The 20,653-nt window shown below is 30.8% G+C and overlaps 1 protein-coding gene across 1 annotated transcript; it reads right to left on the bottom strand.

The window, feature by feature from the left end:
* Positions 1-16,736: 16,736 nt before the first annotated feature.
* Positions 16,737-19,602, bottom strand: LOC116403226 (probable trehalose-phosphate phosphatase J). Its single transcript, XM_031883824.1, is given in 12 exon segments — positions 16,737-17,128; positions 17,225-17,317; positions 17,469-17,539; positions 17,643-17,712; positions 17,824-17,901; positions 18,076-18,177; positions 18,277-18,333; positions 18,513-18,608; positions 18,707-18,778; positions 18,870-19,010; positions 19,131-19,376; positions 19,378-19,602. Coding segments are annotated over 12 exon segments (1,146 nt in total). The 5' UTR covers positions 19,423-19,602; the 3' UTR covers positions 16,737-17,053.
* Positions 19,603-20,653: the final 1,051 nt, after the last annotated feature.

The raw sequence follows: 20,653 nt of genomic DNA, 5'->3' as shown, positions 1-20,653 counted from the left end.
AAATTTTATCAACAAAAGTTTTAACACCCATTATCTCAAATTACATTCTTAAATTAATTAAAATAATGAACTGACTAGTGTTTATATTTAAAGGATGCGAACAGTGTTTATATTTAAAGGATGCGAACAGTATTTATATTTAATGGATGGGAACGGTACAAAACCATCCCTAAACTTAGAAATTATTTGCAATTATATTTTCAAACTTTTAATAGGAAAAATTGAATCTCATGTATATACACGTGTTAAAATTAAACTCTCAAACTTAAAATTGTGGTAAAAATTAAATCCTCAAATGGTAAAATCGAACCCTTAAACTTATATATAATATTTATATTTTCTACAATTATGTAAAGAAGTTTGATCTAAAGACCACAACCTAGGTCTCAAATTTGTTTTGACGGAAAGAGGTGATTTGTGTCGCAACTCAAATTAATGTGATCAACCTCAACATCAAACAAGACTGAGATCGAGGCAAAACAAAATAATTAATTGAAATATATTTCATGCATGTCAACCACGACTCAAAGCATAATTCTAATAGAAGATGTTTGGCCATGGCCAAGGTTGCATATATACAGCGATCGTAACTAAATATGAAGTATGACATTTTTCAATTCGATAAGTTAAATGATTAATCTTCCATGAAGACCTACACTCTATATAAATATATGATTGTATAAGACTATTTGAATCCTAATCTTATAAACTTTTTAGTCTTTGCCCTCTTTCACGACTTAAGTATTAGAGTGTGTAGAGCAAACACCACGTTAAGTACAAATTCTCTCTTTTTGTAGATCACTTTCTTCTCCCTTTCTTATACTTTTTTTATATCCGAATTTTAGCGTCAAACACTTTCCACTCAAAGTAGTATCAACAGCTTGTCACTCTAATGAAAGTAATACCAAACACGTACACATAAAAAAGGAAACGAATAGAATTATACATCTTATCAAAATCAAAACATCAAAGAGAGAATTTTTATGTATAAACCGCAACTGAGATAATTTTGTACCATTGAATGTGAGTACTATATCTTTGAAGAGAAACCTCCATAGTTGGTACGATATTCTTCTAAAACTAAAGATATTAATTAAATAGAAAACATAAAAGAAAGAATCTCCAATGTTTCTTCCTCTGTAATAAACATATAAATAATTTATTTATTTTTAGATTAATACATACCCTTCAACAATCATAAATAGCAAAATATATAATTTCTAAAAATAAATACACAACTTGATCAGATTGGACACACTTGCATGCATTGACTACACACAAACGATTGTAGTTTGTTGAAATCTCAGATGCAAATCCCTCAGTGACGATCTCTATTACAAAAGCACAGAGTCTTAAAACATCATACCACAGTCACACAACTGAGTTTGGATGATTAAAACCAAAGGCATCTACTCATCACTTTCTCTAACATATTAAATATAAGATCAATATTGTTCTAATAAAGAGCTAAAACCGAAGGTAGTAGGAGTTGAAGATGCAGTGAATAAAATAAAATGGGAGTCAACATCTCTCTCAATCATAACATGGGCTCACTGACGGTGACGGAAGGCAATAGCAACCAATGAGAAAATAGCACATAAGCAGAAGTGACGGTTGTTCCCGGTTGCAAAGGCATCTGGGTCACGTGGGAGTCCATGTGATTTCTGGTGGGCCTTTGGGTTATCGGACCCATCACGCACCCACCTCTCTCATTCGCTATGGTCCATTAATGGCTCCGACCCTTTTCTTCTCTTCTTCGAAAATCTTAAAAAGACAAAAGCTTTCATGCCGTGGCTCCACCCTCTACTGCAGGGACCAACCAAACGTGTTAAAAAAAATCCATTTCCCTTCATGGTGTTGGAGGCGTTGACGAGCCCACTCTAAATTTACTCTAAATCTCACAAACTTTTAAGAGAAGAAATTTGTTCTCTTAGAAAACTCAATAACACACAAGAGAAGAATGTTGTTCTCTTGAAACTCACTTACTTTCTAAAACTCAATTTGCTTCTATTGATTTGATTCTTTTTATCTTTTGTATACAAATGAAGGAAATGATCTCTATATATAGTATTCAAGAGACACTTCCTAAAAGACACAAAATAAATGAAGTACATGAATACATACCATTCATGTACTTGAATAATTACATGTATCTAGAAATGCATATGTATCTTGAAACTAGAAATGTATCTATTAATGTGTTATCCATAATGTATCTAGCTTATTAATTTCTAACATGCCCCCTTAAGCTAGACTTCCCAAACTCCGAGCTTCTCTTTCATTTTCAAGAATGAATCTGTCTTTAATGCTTTTGTGAATACGTCTGCAACTTGATCTTGAGTCTTGCAATACTTGATATATACTTCTCCATCTTTGATCAATTCTCTGATGAAATGATATTTGATGTTTATGTGTTTGCTTCTTCCATGAAAAACGGGATTCTTCGAAAGTGAAATAGATGATTGATTGTCACAGAACATGATGGTCCCTTTCTCTTGAGGACACTTCAATTCATGTAGTACATTTCTTAGCCAAAGTGCTTGACAACTAGCAACAGACAAAGAAATGTATTCAGCTTCTGTTGTGGACAATGCTACAACATCTTGCTTCTTTGATGCCCATGAAACATTTTCATCTTCTTTGGTGTAGAGAGCATGTTCATATGGACATCTTCTGAAACCATCCTTTAAGAAAAAATTGTCGATGCGACTGTACCAAGCCCTTGGTGCTTGCTTTAGCCCATACAAGGCTTTCTTTAATCGACACACCTTATTTTCTTCTCCAATCTTTGCATAACCGGGGGTTGCTCAACATATATTTCATCCTCTAAATACCCATTTAGGAATGCTGACTTTACATCCATTTGATGAACTTTCCAGTTATTTTTTGCTGCAAGGGCTAACAACAAACGAACAGTCTCCAAGCGAGTTACCGGTGCAAAAACTTCTTCATAATCCACACCAAACTTTTGTTTGTAACCTTTTACAACGAGTCTGGCTTTGTATTTTTGCACTTCTCCGTTTTGCTTTAGCTTTGTTCTATAGATCCATTTGACTCCAAGAGCCTTTTTATTTTCTGGTAATTTTACTAACTCCCATGTCTCGTTTCTTCTTATTGCATCAATCTCTTGATTCATTGCATCTTTCCAATTTTCATCTTGAATTGCTTCTTCAAAGTATACAGGATCAACATTTGCAAATAAAGCAAAATCAACATGTTCTTCATCTAGTATCCTTCTTGAAGTATTATAGATCTCTTGAATATTTCTGGTCTTCCTTGGAGTAGTTTCTTCATCACTTGTGGAGTGTGATGAAGAAGGTGAAGTCAGTGGTTGAGTTACTTCAAGCTCCAAGTCTCGAGCATCTTTTTTTCCATCCATATCAACATGTAATGGATTTTGGTCTTCATTTGGTGCATTCCATTGCCACAATTTTGCTTCATCAAACTTGACATCTCGACTAATAATAACTTTCTTACTTATCGGATTGTATAGTCTGTAGGCCTTAGAGTTCTCACTGTACCCAACAAAAATGCATTTCTCTGATTTATCATCTAGCTTACCTCTTTTCTCATCTGAAATGTGAGAGTAAGCAATGCACCCAAACACTCTTAGGTGACTAACGGTTGGTTTCAATCCGCTCCATGCTTCTTGAGGAGTAATACCTTGCACACTTTTCGTTGAAGCTCTATTTAGGAGATAAACAGCACAAGTTACTGCATCTCCCCAAAATTGATCAGGAAGCTTCTTTGCCTTCAACATACTTCTTGCAAGTTCCATTATTATTCTATTTTTCCTCTCTGCAACTCCGTTTTGTTGAGGAGTTCTTCGAACGGTCTTCTGATGCTTGATTCCATTTTCCTTCAAGAAATCTGCAAAAACAATATATTCTCCTCCACGATCCGAACGCAATGATTTCAATTTCAAGTTACTTTCATTTTCCACCATTGCTTTGAATGTCTTGAAACATTCGAAAGTAGCACTCTTTTCTTTTAGTAGATAAATCCATGTTTTTCGACTGTAGTCATCAATAAATGTGAGAAAATAACGGTTACCTCCATGTGTAGTAGTTCTCATAGGTCCACATAAGTCTGTATGAACAAGCTCAAGTGGTTTTGATGCTCTCCAAGAACCTCCAGTCGAAAATGAATTTCGATGATGCTTTCCAAAAACACATGCTTCACAGAGTTGATCTTCCTTTTTAATATTTGACATTCCTCTCACCATATGTTGTTGACACATGTGAGACAAAGTGTCAAAACTTAGGTGCCCAAATCGACAATGCCATAACCATGAGGTGTCATTTACTAAAGTCTCAAAACAAACAAGCTTCTCATAACATATTTTAATTGGAAACATTTTGTTGTGAGTCATACGAACCTTCGTTATGAGATCTCCATTCTTGGTTCTAATCTCACATATGTTATCTTTAAAAATAACATCATGTCCTCTTAGGAGAAGTTGTCCAACACTTAAAAGATTGTGTTTGAGACCTGAAACATAATACACATCAGTAATTTTTTTTGCTCCCATTTTTGTCTTGACAAGAATATCTCCTTTTCCTTTGACTTCAAGCATCTTGTTGTCACCAGTCTTCACTACATTTTGATGAGATTCATCTAAAGATATAAAAATATCCTTTCTTCCTGTCATGTGGTTACTACAACCACTATCAAGATACCATATTTCTTCAGTGCTTGATTCTTGAACATTGTGAGTGAGGAAGAGAAGACCTTGATCATTATTTGATTGCTCATGCATTAGTGTGGTTTCTGCTTGATTAGAATTAGTCTTCTTAGACCAACAGTCTGCTTGAAAATGTCCATAACGTCTACAATTGAAACATTGTATGTGAGAAAAATCTCCACGACCACCACTTCTACCTCTTCCTCTATTTGAACTTCTTCCTCGTCCTCTATTTGAAAAAAATTGATTGTCTCTGCTTTCTGACTCTGTATTTGTCACAACGTTGGATCGTCCATTGCCTCTACCACCACGTCCACCTCTTCTTCCATTGGATCGACCTCTATAGGAGGACTGCATATGAAAAGCTTCTTCTGAAGGATTAGAATCAAACATCTTCAATCTGAGCTCATGAGATTGAAGAGATCCCATTAAGCTATTTATAGAGAGAGTTGACAAATCTTTGGATTCTTCAATTGCTACAACAATATGCTCATATCTTCTAGTCATGCTTCTAAGAATCTTCTCAACAATCCTTTGATCTTCAATTGTTTCTCCATTTGATCTCAATTGATTAACAATTAAGAGAACACGGTTGAAAAATTCTTCAATAGTTTCAGAATCTTTCATTCGAATTGTATCAAATTCAGCTCGAAGTGTTTGTAATCGGACCAATTTTACCTTTTCTTCTCCTTCATACAAATTTTGCAATGCATCCCATGCTGCTTTAGCAGTAGAGACTCCTGATATTCTTTCAAAAATATTTTCATCCACAGATTGGTAGATGAAAAATAATGCCTTCTTATCCTTTTTTCTAGCATCTCTCAACTCATTGAGTTGTTGTGCTGAAAGACCATTCTCACTTTCTGGCTCTGAATATCCGATGTCAACAATATCCCAAAGATCTTGAGATCCATAAAGAACCTTCATTTGCTGGCTCCACCGCCTATAGTTTTTTCCCTCAAAACGAGGAAGTTGAGGCTGCAACATGTTAGATGACATCTTTCAATCCTTGCTCTGATACCACTTTGTTGGAGGCGTTGACGAGCCCACTCTAAATTTACTCTAAATCTCACAAACTTTTAAGAGAAGAAATTTGTTCTCTTAGAAAACTCAATAACACACAAGAGAAGAATGTTGTTCTCTTGAAACTCACTTACTTTCTAAAACTCAATTTGCTTCTATTGATTTGATTCTTTTTATCTTTTGTATACAAATGAAGGAAATGATCTCTATATATAGTATTCAAGAGACACTTCCTAAAAGACACAAAATAAATGAAGTACATGAATACATACCATTCATGTACTTGAATAATTACATGTATCTAGAAATGCATATGTATCTTGAAACTAGAAATGTATCTATTAATGTGTTATCCATAATGTATCTAGCTTATTAATTTCTAACACATGGCTCCTTCTCTTCAATCTCGGTCCCATTTGGTGACGTGTTGGTTTCTTCGCTATCACTTTAGTCTATATCAGTCGTCTCTAGGTAGTAACAATCATACATTATATTCTTGTTGTAACATTCCATGACACTTGTGTAGACTACATGAAATTTAGCTACTTTTATAACATGTTGGTATATTATTATTGTTTTCATAACATCTATCTTCAAATTAGTTTAGCTTGGAGTGGTGTTAATTATACTTTATATTTTTATGTTGATGTATATGCTTCATTTAAGAAGAAACATTTTCATTATAGAACATGTATTCTTCTTCTTTTTTTAGAGTTTTTTTGGCTAGTAATAATCTTCTCATATAGCTTTCTTTTCCAATTCTTTTATTCATTCCTTCACAATTGCTTTAGTCCATTTTGCCCAATAATCCGGGCATATAATTTAATATTTTCCCAGTAATTTCTAGAGTGTTCAAATATTATATAGAAGAAAATTTCTACGTTCATTTGTAAACGATCACATGTATCAAGAATTTAATTTGTTTATAATATTTTTAGGGCATCTATATAAATAGAATTTCACTAATTTTCTGACAGTCGATTCTATGACAGCCGAATATAGATGATGATATTTAGAAAACCTAATGAGTGAAAATCAATAGTAATTGAAATGCACGTGAAGGTTAACCTAAAAACTTAAACTAAATGTTGGAGATATATTTAATATTATATATATTATCCAATATTTCTAAAATATGGGGTGCACATCTTGTTTTTTCGTCTCGAAGTTGTTTGTATGAGAATTTTGTTTTGAAATAGTATGCTATAAGTGCTAAAATCAACTTTATGGATGTATATACTTTATTTAATATTAGAAAATATAAATTTAATTTAATTATATATGATATCCATTATTGTTCTAGTATGAAGCTTTTTTTGGTCAGTCATAACCTTGTAAAAGTCTTGCTATATATGTAGCTTTATCTTTTCCAATTCTATTGTATAGTAGTTATAGGTCAACTATATATAACTCCATTTTATCTATTTAGGTAGATATTCCATATGTGTTCACATTGCTCAATCAAAAAAATTCCAATAGTGCTATATATGTAGCTTTTCCTAAAGCACACATATATATAACTCGGCCAAACTCCCCCAATGAGAAATGAAAAACACTAACATTACCATAAAAGGAGAAACTTATAATTTGCAATTGTCCAATAAAGGTTGACTCCATTTCTTAGAGCCACCTAATCTTCAATATACAACACTACAAATTAAACTCTTTTCATCCAAGAGTCAAATGGTTACCAAATCCAACTTACAATTTTCAAAATTTAGATTGAACTTTTTAAAATATATCATTGTACATCGATCCACTATTGACTATTGGACTTATCTCTAGCTCTTTTGGTATTTTTTTCATGATCCATGAATGACTAGTGTACGATAAATGTGTTATAGATATGTCAACCTAACTGAGATGTCTTTGTCGACTAATTGATATCATCCTCTTTGTATCTTGTTCTCAAAAAATTAAGAAAAATAAAAAAAAATGTAGTTAAATAATTCAAAAATGTTTTCATGAAATTAAAGGGTGATAATTAAATAACCCTAATTTTCTTTTTCTTTTTTAAGAAAAGAAAAGGTCTATTTGAATACTATGTTGATATATCCTTTTGAATAAAACTATTTCATTGACTAAATATGGGAGAAAATATTTATTTACTTAATTAGAAAGAAGAGAGATAAGATAAATGATTCATCTATAATAATCCACACCCAAGTTATCTTGAAGAGGGCCTATGTGTTTGGGTTTATCTTGCCTATTTCAAGCTTTACTTTAAACTTTAAAGTGATCAAATTCACACTTAATTGAATTATAAAAAAAGGTAAGATTTGTTGAAATTATCCACAAAACTTATCCAAAACTATTTGCTTTAGGATTATATATGACAGAGGTAGGTCTTCAACAAGTGAGTTTTCACATGATCATAAGTGCTTTAAGTTGGTTATAGAATTAGCTTAATTGGACAATATATTTGTGATAATGCTTTAAATGTGGCAAACATCATGAAGCTCACACTCTGTATTATTGATGTCTAATAATGTTAAGACTATATAACTTAACAAATAAAAACAAGATGTGACAACATTTTTAACAGACCCAAAGTTAGAAAGAATAATTAGGTTTAAACTTCAGACAAGCAACCTCTCATTCTTCTTCTTCCTTTCCCATTACTCCCATGGCCCAACCACAAAGTGCCCAGTGGCAACTTTTCTTAAACGTTTGTTTGGACTAAAGAGTATGATCAGGTTTTGCCTTTAGATCATAATAATCTTTTAGACTTTTATGAACTACGACGATACCATATAAAGATAGGGTATAAATATTAAATACAATGAGTAATGCTTTTAGTGTTAATAATTAAGTATATCAACATTTTTAAGAATTGCTAATACAACAAAATCTATTACTAATGGACTCTATCAATGTGTACAAGTTCTTTTGCATTGTGTTGCATCTTGGTAATACTTTAAGCTTGATTACTATATTTACAACTATCTTTATTAGATAATATCGAGTTCCATCGCCAAAATGCGTGCAATAGAAGGATTCTTAATTATCTATGTTATAAAGGTTTATTTGAAGTCATTTGATATTTGGTCAAATGTGGAATCCCTCATGAGCAAAGACTCACGTTATAAATTGATGTCTTATATCTAATGAGTCATACTTGGATGGGTTAAAACAAACATGAACAGCACTAAAATCTAAAAGATATGATGAATCAATAAATCCGAGTTTTGTATACACACACATGAGATGAAAGATATGGTAAGGGAATTAGAAATCATACAGTGGGGACCCTTCTATATATATGTATAGGATCTCCACATTTGTAAGGCATAGGTTTATAATTTTGTATAGATATGTTTATATGAGAGACCATGTTATATATATATCTATAATACAAAGATGTGTTTGAGATCTTTGTGTTTGAAAATGGAGTGTAGGAAAGAATTGGGTGGTGAGAAATGAGAGTTAGGGTTTTTTTTTTCTTTGGGAGAGAGAAAGAGAAAGAGAAAGAGAAAGAGAAAGAGAAAGAGAAAGGAAGGGATGGGAGAATTGTCTTTTTCACATGCATGACACCAATAATTGACAAATTTAGAGAGTGATTTTAGGGTTAAATTGTGTGTGTGTTGAATCAATGATAGGGTTTTTTTTTTTTTTTTTTCCAATCAAGTGGACTCCATCTTTCCACGTCCAAAAGACATTGATGTTTTTAATTATGATTTGGAGCCATGTTTGTGTCTCCATTCCAACACCAAAATTCATCTCTCTTTCTTTATCTTCAACACATTATATAAATAAATTAAATTATATATTATTGTTTTATAAAAAAAGAAAAAAAAAAAGAAAAAAAAAAACTCCCTCCTTTTAAGTGGATTCCAACTCCTCATTCAACCATAGATTCCCCTCTTCTATGGTGGGTTTCCCTTTCACAAAACCATCCAAAAACATTAAAAAGCTTTTAGTTTTTTTTTATTTTCTTTTTTTTACATTTTCTCTTTTTTTTTGCTTAGTCTCCTTACCAAGTGACAAAGAAACCCCATGATAAAAGCCAAACAAAAATAATACTTAACAATAATCAACTAGATTCCTCCATTCCTTAGGTGTGGGGTTACTCCAAATCTTTATATCGGGTTGTCCCATACATATGAATCAATTAATCATTTTCATTCATATTTTCCTATATCAAAATGATTCACCCCCTTGATATTTAAATATCAAAAATTTATATTTTCCATATCTATATATATTTACATATAGATTGGACTAAAGCGTATGAGGAACTTGTGAATGTCTTAAACCTCTAATCGAAATATCTAGGTACATCAACTAATTTCACTTCTTTTCTATTTTGTTCAATATATACACACACATAGTTATATAAGTTGGACTCGAGTGGTAAATAATCTAATGAAACGATCCAACATAAGAATGATAATAGTAAACTCAACCCCTCCACACTCAACCATATGTATGTGGACTACCTTGTACATTAAGAGTGTTTATACAATTTTTTAAAGTTATTTTTACACCCATCAACTATAACTTATGAATTAATCACTAAGTTAACATGATATATCAGAATAAGTAAGAGAGGATGTGTGTTATTTAATCTCTTGAATGCTATTTTCTTTTCCTATTAATTTAAACACTATTCATTGTCAAATAATTTGGAGGTTGAACATAGTTTATGCAATATAATTCACACAAATAATTTAGAATATTTAGCCGTGACTCCCATTAACATTATTTAAGAATACTCTAACTCTTGCATTGCATTGCATGTGGGATCGTATTTTAGATGGAAGGTGTAATAATTTTGCTATCTCTCTCTCTCTCTCCTCCCATGGTGTTGTGAACATGTTTGTTGTTTCTACAACAAATTAAACAGCTTTTATTTGCAGAATAAAATAAATACCTAGTCAAAAGTTTATCTTATAAAACATATAATTTTGACACTTACTTCCCTTTTTCTCTCTTTTCCCACCTTTTTTTTGTTTGTTTGTTATAATAATTATTATTATTTTATCCCTTCAACATTGGACGGCCTACTGATCTCATATTTTTCAAGAACTTGAATATTTAGGTATCTTGAAAATTTAAACATAAAAAAAAAAACTTTAAAAAGAACTATTTATTGATTATGTTATTTCCCATTATGTTTCAAAGAAAGGAAGCAAATGCATTATAGTGCATGTCTTACAGCTATTCCTTGGGCCATTAATAATCTGAAATTAAATTTTACTTTTTGAATTTTAGGTTAGATTTGGTTTTGCCTAATAAACTTTTGTTGCTGTGGTTTTTTTTTTTTTAATTATTATTCTTGAATTTTGATATTTTTAATTTATTTTTGTCAATGATTATTCAACTCCACACCACAAGGCATCAAGTGGTGTTAATGTAATAGCTAATCTACTTCCTAAATATGGGTCATACATTTAATTTCTCAATCTCTTAAATTTGGGATATGATAGTATGTTTATTTGAAAAAAAAAATCTATTTTTGTCTCTCTTGTGAGAATGATAATGACTCATATTGATAGATCATTTTAATAATATATCTAACAAACAAAATAATTGAAACTACAAAATGGGTATTTAATAGACATTAAAATATAACTAAAGTTTGAAATCATTCCAAGTTAGAATAGTTGAAGTTGAAGTTTGTTTGTACTAAAACCATTTTTTGAAAAAAGATATTTTATTAGCAAAAATAAATAAAGTCACCATAGAAAGAAAAAAAAAACCCACATTGATATTACACCTTTAACTTAATCCAATTACAAGTCTTGAAATGATAGTACATAAATAAAAAATTGATATCAAAACCAACTTCCAAACTAGTTCCTAGATAACAAAAGCCATGCTAATTAATTAATTATTAATTTTTCTATTGTATTAATATTTATGTACTTCGAGTAGATTTGCAGATCCCATTCAGTTAATTTAATTGATTCGTACACATAATTTCAAATAGAATAAAACAAAAGCAAATGGGAATATTTAATTTAATAGCCTTTAATTAATACATAATACACTGTCCACAAAAGTGTTCATTAATTATTGAATAATTAACCTTAGGAGTTAGTACTTCACAGCTGTCCACAAAAGAGGACACTGCTTCTTCATTTCCCATCCAATTGATGAAGATTTAATTTGTACATTGGTTTAATGGATGGGGAATTATTGTTGGATAAATTTTTTAGACAAAATATAATGTCTCATTGTTTCCTTACAAAAAAAAAAAAATTGTCAATCAAAATATCCTAATACAAAAAGGAACACAATAGTTAATCAACCTACATTCTCAATTTAAAATCATATCTACTTTGAGTTTAGTCGTACATTCATCTTACATGATTTTGTCAGAACCATAAAAGAATCGATACATCTTTAAAAGAATGTATATCGATCTTTGAAGACTCGACGACACTAAAAAAGGAGAGATTTTGTAGTATTATAACATTAATAGATTACCTTTTTTCTTTTATCGTGAATCGATTTTTTTTCTCTTTATTGTAAACTCTATAAACATGAATATAAATAAATTGTTGACATGAAAAGCAAGCACGCGTTAAAACCAATTTGCTTGCAAGGAATAGAAGTTGATATTAGGGTTTCAAATGTGTCTTAGTTATTAATTGTCAGAGAAAAAGTATTTCTTTTACATTAAGAAAAGGGAAAATAAAAAAGAGAACTGAAGATTTGACTGAAGAATAAGAGTAAAAATTAATGTTAGGTTGTACTTTTAAAAGTTACTATATTTTTCTTCAAACAAAAAAGAAAAAGCTAGAAGTACTGTGTTGGATGAATAAGATATTAAACGACTTTTATATATTATATCCTTAAATTTTGAATTTTGTAACTAATACATCTTTCTAGATTAGTCGACCTAAGTTTATGATTTTTTTTTTAGAAAAATAGATTTAAAATGCATGGATGAAACAACTTGTCAAACACAATTGAAAATTTAAAAGATACATTTGATGGAGTAGATAAGTTAGGTTCAATTATGACTAGGTTCGTAAATGAGTACCAAATAACTATATCGAAAATTTTCATTTTGCAACTACACACGTCAAATACAAACGTTGTAGTTCCAATAGGTTATATATAGTAACAAATTTAAGAAAGAATGGAGAAAGATCCAATAAACAGAGACAGGAGGCAATAAAAAAATATAGGAAAAGTAAAGTGAGAAATTTGGCACCAATAATTGGTCCATTGGAGTTGGTGAAGCTTGAGATTTGAGAAGCACCACTGCATCTCAAAACTACCACACTGCATGCCTTGCGCCCTCCCTCGTATAACTGTTTTTCTTCCCTATATTATATAAAAATTTGATACATCTAACTGTCTTTTGTCTATTTAGAGAGTAGAGTAATAATATGGAGAAGGTTTAGAGAGAAACTTCTTCCAAAATTTAAAAGAAATAGAAGCAAAATATCATGGTCACCAAATATCAGCTCCAACCTTTTCCACCAACAAGTAACACAACTATAGTATTAGAAAATCAAAAATCACAAATACGAGTCTCAAGTAACCTCATAAAAAGTCTAGAGTGATTAAGATTGTTAAAAAAATGTATCCAAGATAAATACGAGTAACATGATTTTCGTATATAGTCATTCAAAACACCAAATAGTACAATATTCAAGTAGGTGAGAGGGACATATTTCTTCATCACTTTTAAAAAAATATATTGTTTCTCTTCTATCCATAAATGAGCGTGGTCGATATCAACAAAGTTGCACCAAAATAACATTTCTAGTCAAGTCTAACTATTATTTTTGTCAATAACTCAAACAATAAAAAAGTTATATACATACTATATGAAACTTGTCGATCCATCCAATAATTATACAATATGAATGTGAGTGAATGATATAATTTAGAAGGTTTAGTATGATATATAATTGATGATAGGCTCCAATAATTTGATGCATAGCCAATAAGTTACATCCTACACACACATATATATAAAGACCCTACTCTGATTGTTTCTTTATTAATTAATATCATTTCTTGTTTTGGGTGCCGCTTTTTTCACTTCTAAACCCCAACTTGGGTTAAATAATATACATTTCATGTGTTTAACTACTTGATCACATATGACATATTTATATGAAAATTGTACTAGTGAAACATGTGATATGCTTTTATTATTATTATTATTTCTGTTTTTGACTTTTCTTTATTGTTTATTATATTCTCCTTCTAAAATTGTTTAGATTTGAAATTCATTTTAGTCCTATTTAATGGTTATTTTAGAAAAATTAAGCTTATTAGTAATAATACTTCTATGTTTGATAAGTTTCTTTATTTTTTTTTATCTAATTTTAATCATGGGTTTCAAAATGTATGTTAAATTTCAAAAATGGAAAAGTTACTTTTTTTCATTTAACTTTTTTAACTTGTTTAAAATTTTGAATGCTTTTGATAAAAGAAAGATGCATGTCATGCTAAACAAAGTGTTTGTGAGCAAAAAGAAACACGATCTTCAAAAAATTAAAATAAAAAAAACCAAATCATTGAAGGGAACCTTAACCAATAATGCAATTCAATATAATTAAACATGTTGGCATGTTTACTATACGTTTGAGGCTTTACCACTTTATTTGAATTTGTATAATATTCTCAAAGAAAAATATTCAGATTTCAAGCCTTTAGAATTGAGATTTTAATACAAACACTTAGTCTATTAAACACTTTATTTTAAAATTTCTAGACTAAATAGATATTGTGCTCAATTTGCATGAACAAAAGGTATAATTTGTTAAAATGATAAAGTTCTTCCAGATTTTCTTTTAAAAAAGGTAGAATTAAAAAATCATAGTAAACAAATTTATGTTATTTGAGTTATATTCATATATTAAAATTTATGTTTTAAGAATAATGGTAACTAAGTGTGCATTCTTTTACGATAACAGTGAGCATGAAATATTAAACCTTTAACTTCAAAGGACAAAGACATTTCAATTATAGTTCGGCTAAATTCCCTCTAAAAGATTTGTAGGATATATATGTCGATGGAAATATTTAAAACTGTTATAAAAGTATAATCAAGAAAATAAATTTTAATTAATAATTAAACACGTTTATTTTTTTCCAAATGAGTAAATATACCTCTTCTTTCTATTATATTAAATGCAATCATACCCAACATTGACACACCATATATCTTATAACAACTTTCCAATTAAATATGTTTGGACTAGAATAGTCTGCATTAAGTTAAACGACTACTTGAAAAGACTCGTGTTCTACTTTTTAAAAGACTTTATATTTATGTTTAATTTTTTGTGTTTCATGTAGCTGTCGTTTTTTTTTAATGATATAATAGAATACCGATTCATGTGATCGAATCGAACTAATGAAAATGTAATAGTAATGGGAACACAAACATGTGTGTGTCGGATTTAAATTTGGCACTATAATAACGTGGGTAAAACAAGAACAACCTGTTAGTCCAACAAAGCCTCATTAAATGCAAGCCAATTAATGAGGAATCCTTTCGTACCAAGATTCTCCAAAAAACCAACAACAACTTGTCAAATATATCAATCACTAATATCAATGTTGCATCAATTAAGAATTTCTCCATAAATCATGGAATTTCATACTCAATCTCTACTATTATATGGTCCCTCATTCTACTCCATAGTTATACCATTATTAATGGATTAATGATGTCCACCATTTCTACTATTAAAGAGAACAAATGAAAAAACCTATATTTAGGGTGTTCTTGTATAAATTCCTTTTTAATAAAGAAAGATATTCTTTTTCATCATCGGTGATAATCTAAATCTCGAAGCTGAAAACACTTTTAATAACGGATATTTAATACACAATTATATTAAAACCTTGGTTGTAATGAATATATAACTAAATTAGGGTGGTCATATCAAAATTATTATTCTATATCCAATCTATGGAAATAATAATTTGTCAATCGAACACTTGGTGGGTTAAAAATGTACAAATCATTGATTAAGAAAACCGAAGGCTTAATATTCTTACTAGTTTTTCATGTAAATTTAAACTAGAGAAAGAAGAGACTATTACGAGTGATTCTTGTTACAATTCAATTTATAAGATGTGAGAGTTTAGAGTTCAAAAACCGTGAAAGTATTTCAAATCTATATCCAAAGATTATTAGGTTGAATACGGAATTCTTGAGATATTCACATCACACATTTTTTAAAAAAATAGTGAAATAATACTCTTCTTGCATTAGCTATCATTCTTAAGCGAAGAAAAAAAAAACTTAACTCAACTGTATACCAATACATGCATAGAATACCAAATGATTTCTTGTTCAAATCATCCGCGTTATATTATATATTTATACTAAAAAAGACTATAAATAATTCTTAAAACCAGCTAAAGAAAAGACATTTAAAAAGATAATAAACTTAGGAAAAGAAAGCACATGAAAATCATAGGAAAAAGGTATCATTGTATTTTGGTTTGTAGATAGAAAGGAGGAGAAAATAATTGTTTTCCATTTTCTTAAAAAAAAATACTCATATGATCATATTGTGTGTGTGGAAAAGTGCATCTTCTTTTCTCCAAAGGAAAAGTAATATTTGTAAGCCCATCAAACATACCTTCTTTTCTTTTCTATGCCTCTTTTTCAGAAACCTCCAAATACATAAACCCAACTTTTTCTTTACACCTAAACCTTTCCAATCTCCACCGTTCTATCACGTCTTTTTAAATTACAAATTTATCGTTTAATATCATGCCAGTAAAGTGAAGTTTCTATTATAGTTCCATATTAAAATCAAAACCACAAGACTCAAATATCGTTTTTCTCCTTTTTAAAGATTAACACATCATTATACTTCATATGAATTTTCCAAACATACTTCTTAACTTATTAAGGATGTTTTCAACATCTCAACACACGAATATTTAACCAAATTCTTAATTACTTTGAATATTCAAACATACAGTTAAGATCTTGGAGTAATGTAATTGATCCATAAAGAAATGAATTTGTTATTCTTTTACCTTACCCATTATATCCCGTTGATTTTGAAATTAGACTTGTATGAAGACAAAGAAGTTGAGAAAGAAAGGTTGCTAAATTACAATACTTTTTTATAGGGAAAAAAAAAAACAAAGTTAGTTTACAAGATATGTGTAGTAGAAGAGGGCACTCGGGCCAAGGAAAAAGTTACAATTTTTTTTGTTTCCTATTTCCCCTTCTCCTTTTCTTTTCTTTTCTTTTTTTTTTTTTAAAAACTAATAGTCCCTAGAGAAAAAGGAAATTACAACAATAATTCACTGAATTTCCCCTCACCCCCACACTCAAAACAAAACATTTCCTTTTAAAGGGTGTCCTTTTTTTTTTCTTATTCTTTCCCTCACTTTCTACTAATTTCAAACCCTGCAATGTCTTCTTCTTAATAAAGATGGTCGTTTCCATTGCACCAAACGTTGTAAGAAGTACATAACCTATAATAAAACAAATATTTCAAAACTCATAAGAAAACAACAACAACGATAATAATGATGAGGATAAAATATAAAATCATGTATGTATGAACTTGCCTCGGAAGGTTCTCGTAGAGAGTAGGAAGCATGAGTGTCTTTAGGAATTTTGGATACAAGAATCCCAAACCCTTGATTTCTTTCTCTTAGAACCTATATTAAAAGAGAAATTAAAAACTCCACTATAGCTAGTCTTTACAAAAATGATTATTAAAAGCTAATTAACTTTACAACCTTAAAACAAATACAAGTTGTCATATAAACGTTAGAGTAATCAATAACGAGCATAGTAAACATAGGATACCTTAAATGCATCTTCATCCGTACGATCATCTCCGATATAAATAGGAAACACGTCGGAACAATTTGCATATCCTATATTAAAAAGATCATAAAGTTAAAAAAAGAAGATAAATATTGTCGTACGTCGTACATTTGTAACAATAATATCAAATAATGTTTGGAGAAAATAACTAACCTAGTGATTCTAGCAAAAACTCGAGTGCCTTCCCTTTGTCCCACTTGATAGTGGGACGGATTTCGAGTACCTGTGACGTGAGATAATACATCATAAGTTATGTTATAATGTTATTGTTTCTTGACTACTGCAACTTTTTATATGAATGTTTGTGTAAATAGAAAAGAGATGAAAAAAAGACCTTTCTTCCTTGGGTTAGTCGGAGCATGGGGTATTCTTTAAGCACTGATTTCACTTCTTGGGCCAAATTATTCCATTGCTATAAATACACACAAAAAGAAAAAAAAGTTTAATTTGGAGTTGAAATTGGAGAATAATGGAAAAGAAAAGAAAAAAGGGTGAGTGTGATATTATTATAATATAATAATAATGACACTAATAATAATAGTAATGCAACTATAAGGATATGTATATATTACTTGTTTATTTTTACCTTTTCATCAACACATCGAAAATGCACTGAGATACAAAATTTGTTGTTCTCCACTTTGGCTCCTGGAGTTGATTTCATTTTCTGTACCAGCTGTTGATAAACCTATTGTTTTGATGGGAAGAAAAGAGATTAATAATACACTTGAGTTTGAGTATTATTTTTTGAACAAAAAGTTGAAATTAAAAAGTAATAAAATCTAACCTCGTCTATCATAGGAAGAAACTCACTGGCTGGTTGGAAGAGAAGACCTTGATTAACCTAACAAAGACAAACAAAACAGCAACCTCGGATTAATCAAATATATTTTGATTGAGGAGAAAACGACTGTTTTTAAACTAATACGTTGTCATACTAAATTACTTATTCGCTAATTAATTTTATCAACTTTTTAATACTTTCTTCTTCTTTTTTTGTTTTTATAATTTTTGGTAACTTACAGCTTTCTTGAATTTTGAGCTTTTCGTTGGACCTTTAATGTCCATTCCATGGCTCCCGGCGTAGTAAAGCTCCGCCAGTCTTATAAATCCATACACCTATAATTTCGTCGCCCAAAAGAAAAGGTGTTAATTTCTTTCGTTTTTTAAAATTTAAATGAAAAAAGGAAAATTAGTTTTTTGAAATTTGAATGTACCTTGTCTCTGCATCTGCCACTTACGATGGCGGTCGGAAAACAAGTAGCCAGCTTTTTCACTGTCTTCCTCATCTGAAATGGAAGAAATGATAAAACAGAGTGAAAAACAGAGAGAAATAAGAAATGGAAAGTTAAGAGAAAAATGAAATCTGTGAGTACTTACAGCTTCGGACATGAAGGCTTTGTCGGGGTCTTCAACAATCGGAGAAAGAGTTCCATCGTAATCCAGAAACATAACAATTTGTTTCCCTTTGGAAGCTTCAATTATCTGATCGAACATATCCAGTGCAGAAGGATGAAGATGCTGTTTTCATTACAAAAACAAAAAAAAAAAAAAGTAAGACATGGGATGAAAGAAGAAGAAGAAGAAGAAGAAGAAGAAGAAAAGAAGAAGAAGAAGAAGAGAGTTGGTTTTAATTCTCACCATCCAAGAATTTTGGCGGTGGTCGTCGGAAGCAGAGAATGAAGGGAGAGATTTAACATGGGTAGGAGAGGAAGCTCTCATTGATTCAATCCAACCGCCATTAACATCAAGGTCTTTAAGGATTTTTTTACGGGAAATGGAGATGTAACCACCGCCACCAGCAGCACCGGCAGGAGCAGGTGGGGGTTTTTGAGCGGTGGTGGCGAAGATAGAGGAGTTAGAAACAGCGACGGTGATGGACATATTTGATGCCGGATTTAGTATCGGAAACTACCACATTCTGGTTCGTCATATATCCAATTACGCAATTAGAATACTGTGTGTTTTGTTCGTTGTATTAAAAATTGGAAGAGTTTCCTTAAAATTGAGAACTAGAAAAGCTGAAGAAAGAAAAGGCAATGGAAAGTGGAGAAGGAGAAAGGGAAAATGGAGAAATGGAGAATTGGAGAATTGGAGAAGGGAAAAACAGATGGAAGAGATGAGAGAGAGAGAGAGTTATGGTGGAGAGAGAGAGGGAGGTGAATGGCGGATTTATAGTGGAGGAGATGAGAATTTGGGGGAAGAGGGTGGGGTCCATAACGGCGAAAATCCAGACGGCCCTACCACCGTAATACGGCCGTCGTGAGTGGTAAAGCCGTCACCGTAACACCTCCTCACCGGCGCATCTTAACAGTTTTAAATCCACGTGGCCGACATTCCATGGTCTCAGTCAACTTACTCTACATTCTTGCCGCGTGGACTTTATCGATAGTGACTTTTTTTTCTTCTTTTTTTTAATTTCTTATGTCCAAAATTTAAATCAATACCATTTTTATTTATTAAATATGCCAAGCAAATAAATATTTTAGTGGCGTTTGGTGCTGCGCTAGAAAAACAATAATAACTCTCTCCCTCTCTCTCTCTCACAAAAATGGAAACCGATGATACCTAAGAAATAGTAACCTATAATAAATATTGCACTTCAAACCACAAATTATTATATTTTAAGTTAGGTCTCTAAATATCCTTTCACAATTCTAAGTAATCAGGATGCCTTATTTTTCCTCAAATTCCACCAGTTTCAAATTATACCTCAACTCTAATATTGATTAATACATTCAAATAAGAGGTGAAAACTTCCTTAAACATCATACTTATCCTTGAAATTATATTATTTTATTACAATCCGATTTTATAATTAAGAGTGCAGCCCGTTTTAATAAAAGAAAAAAGTTTTTAAAAGTGAAAGTGAGTTAGATTCTACTATGATTTATCAAGTAAATTGCAACAAAAATACATAAAGACGAGTGTAGTCAACAATATTTGAAAGTATTTACAAGTGTCATGGTAAAGGAGAAGGAAGGGTGTGTGTGAATGAATGGGTTAGTTGAAGGTATATTTCCACTAAAAGTTGGGGAATATAGAAGAAAGAGGGGGGCTTTTTTTTGTTGTGGCTTTTGGTATGTATTTGAAGCCAATATATATTTCAACACATTGCTTATTTAAGTCACTTCCAAAATCTTTTACCAAACTCTCAAAAGTAC

The sequence above is a fragment of the Cucumis sativus genome, chromosome 4 (genome assembly GCF_000004075.3).
Source record: "Cucumis sativus cultivar 9930 chromosome 4, Cucumber_9930_V3, whole genome shotgun sequence".
NCBI classification, from domain to species: domain Eukaryota; kingdom Viridiplantae; phylum Streptophyta; class Magnoliopsida; order Cucurbitales; family Cucurbitaceae; genus Cucumis; species Cucumis sativus.
This window is presented reverse-complemented; position numbering and strand designations above follow the sequence as displayed.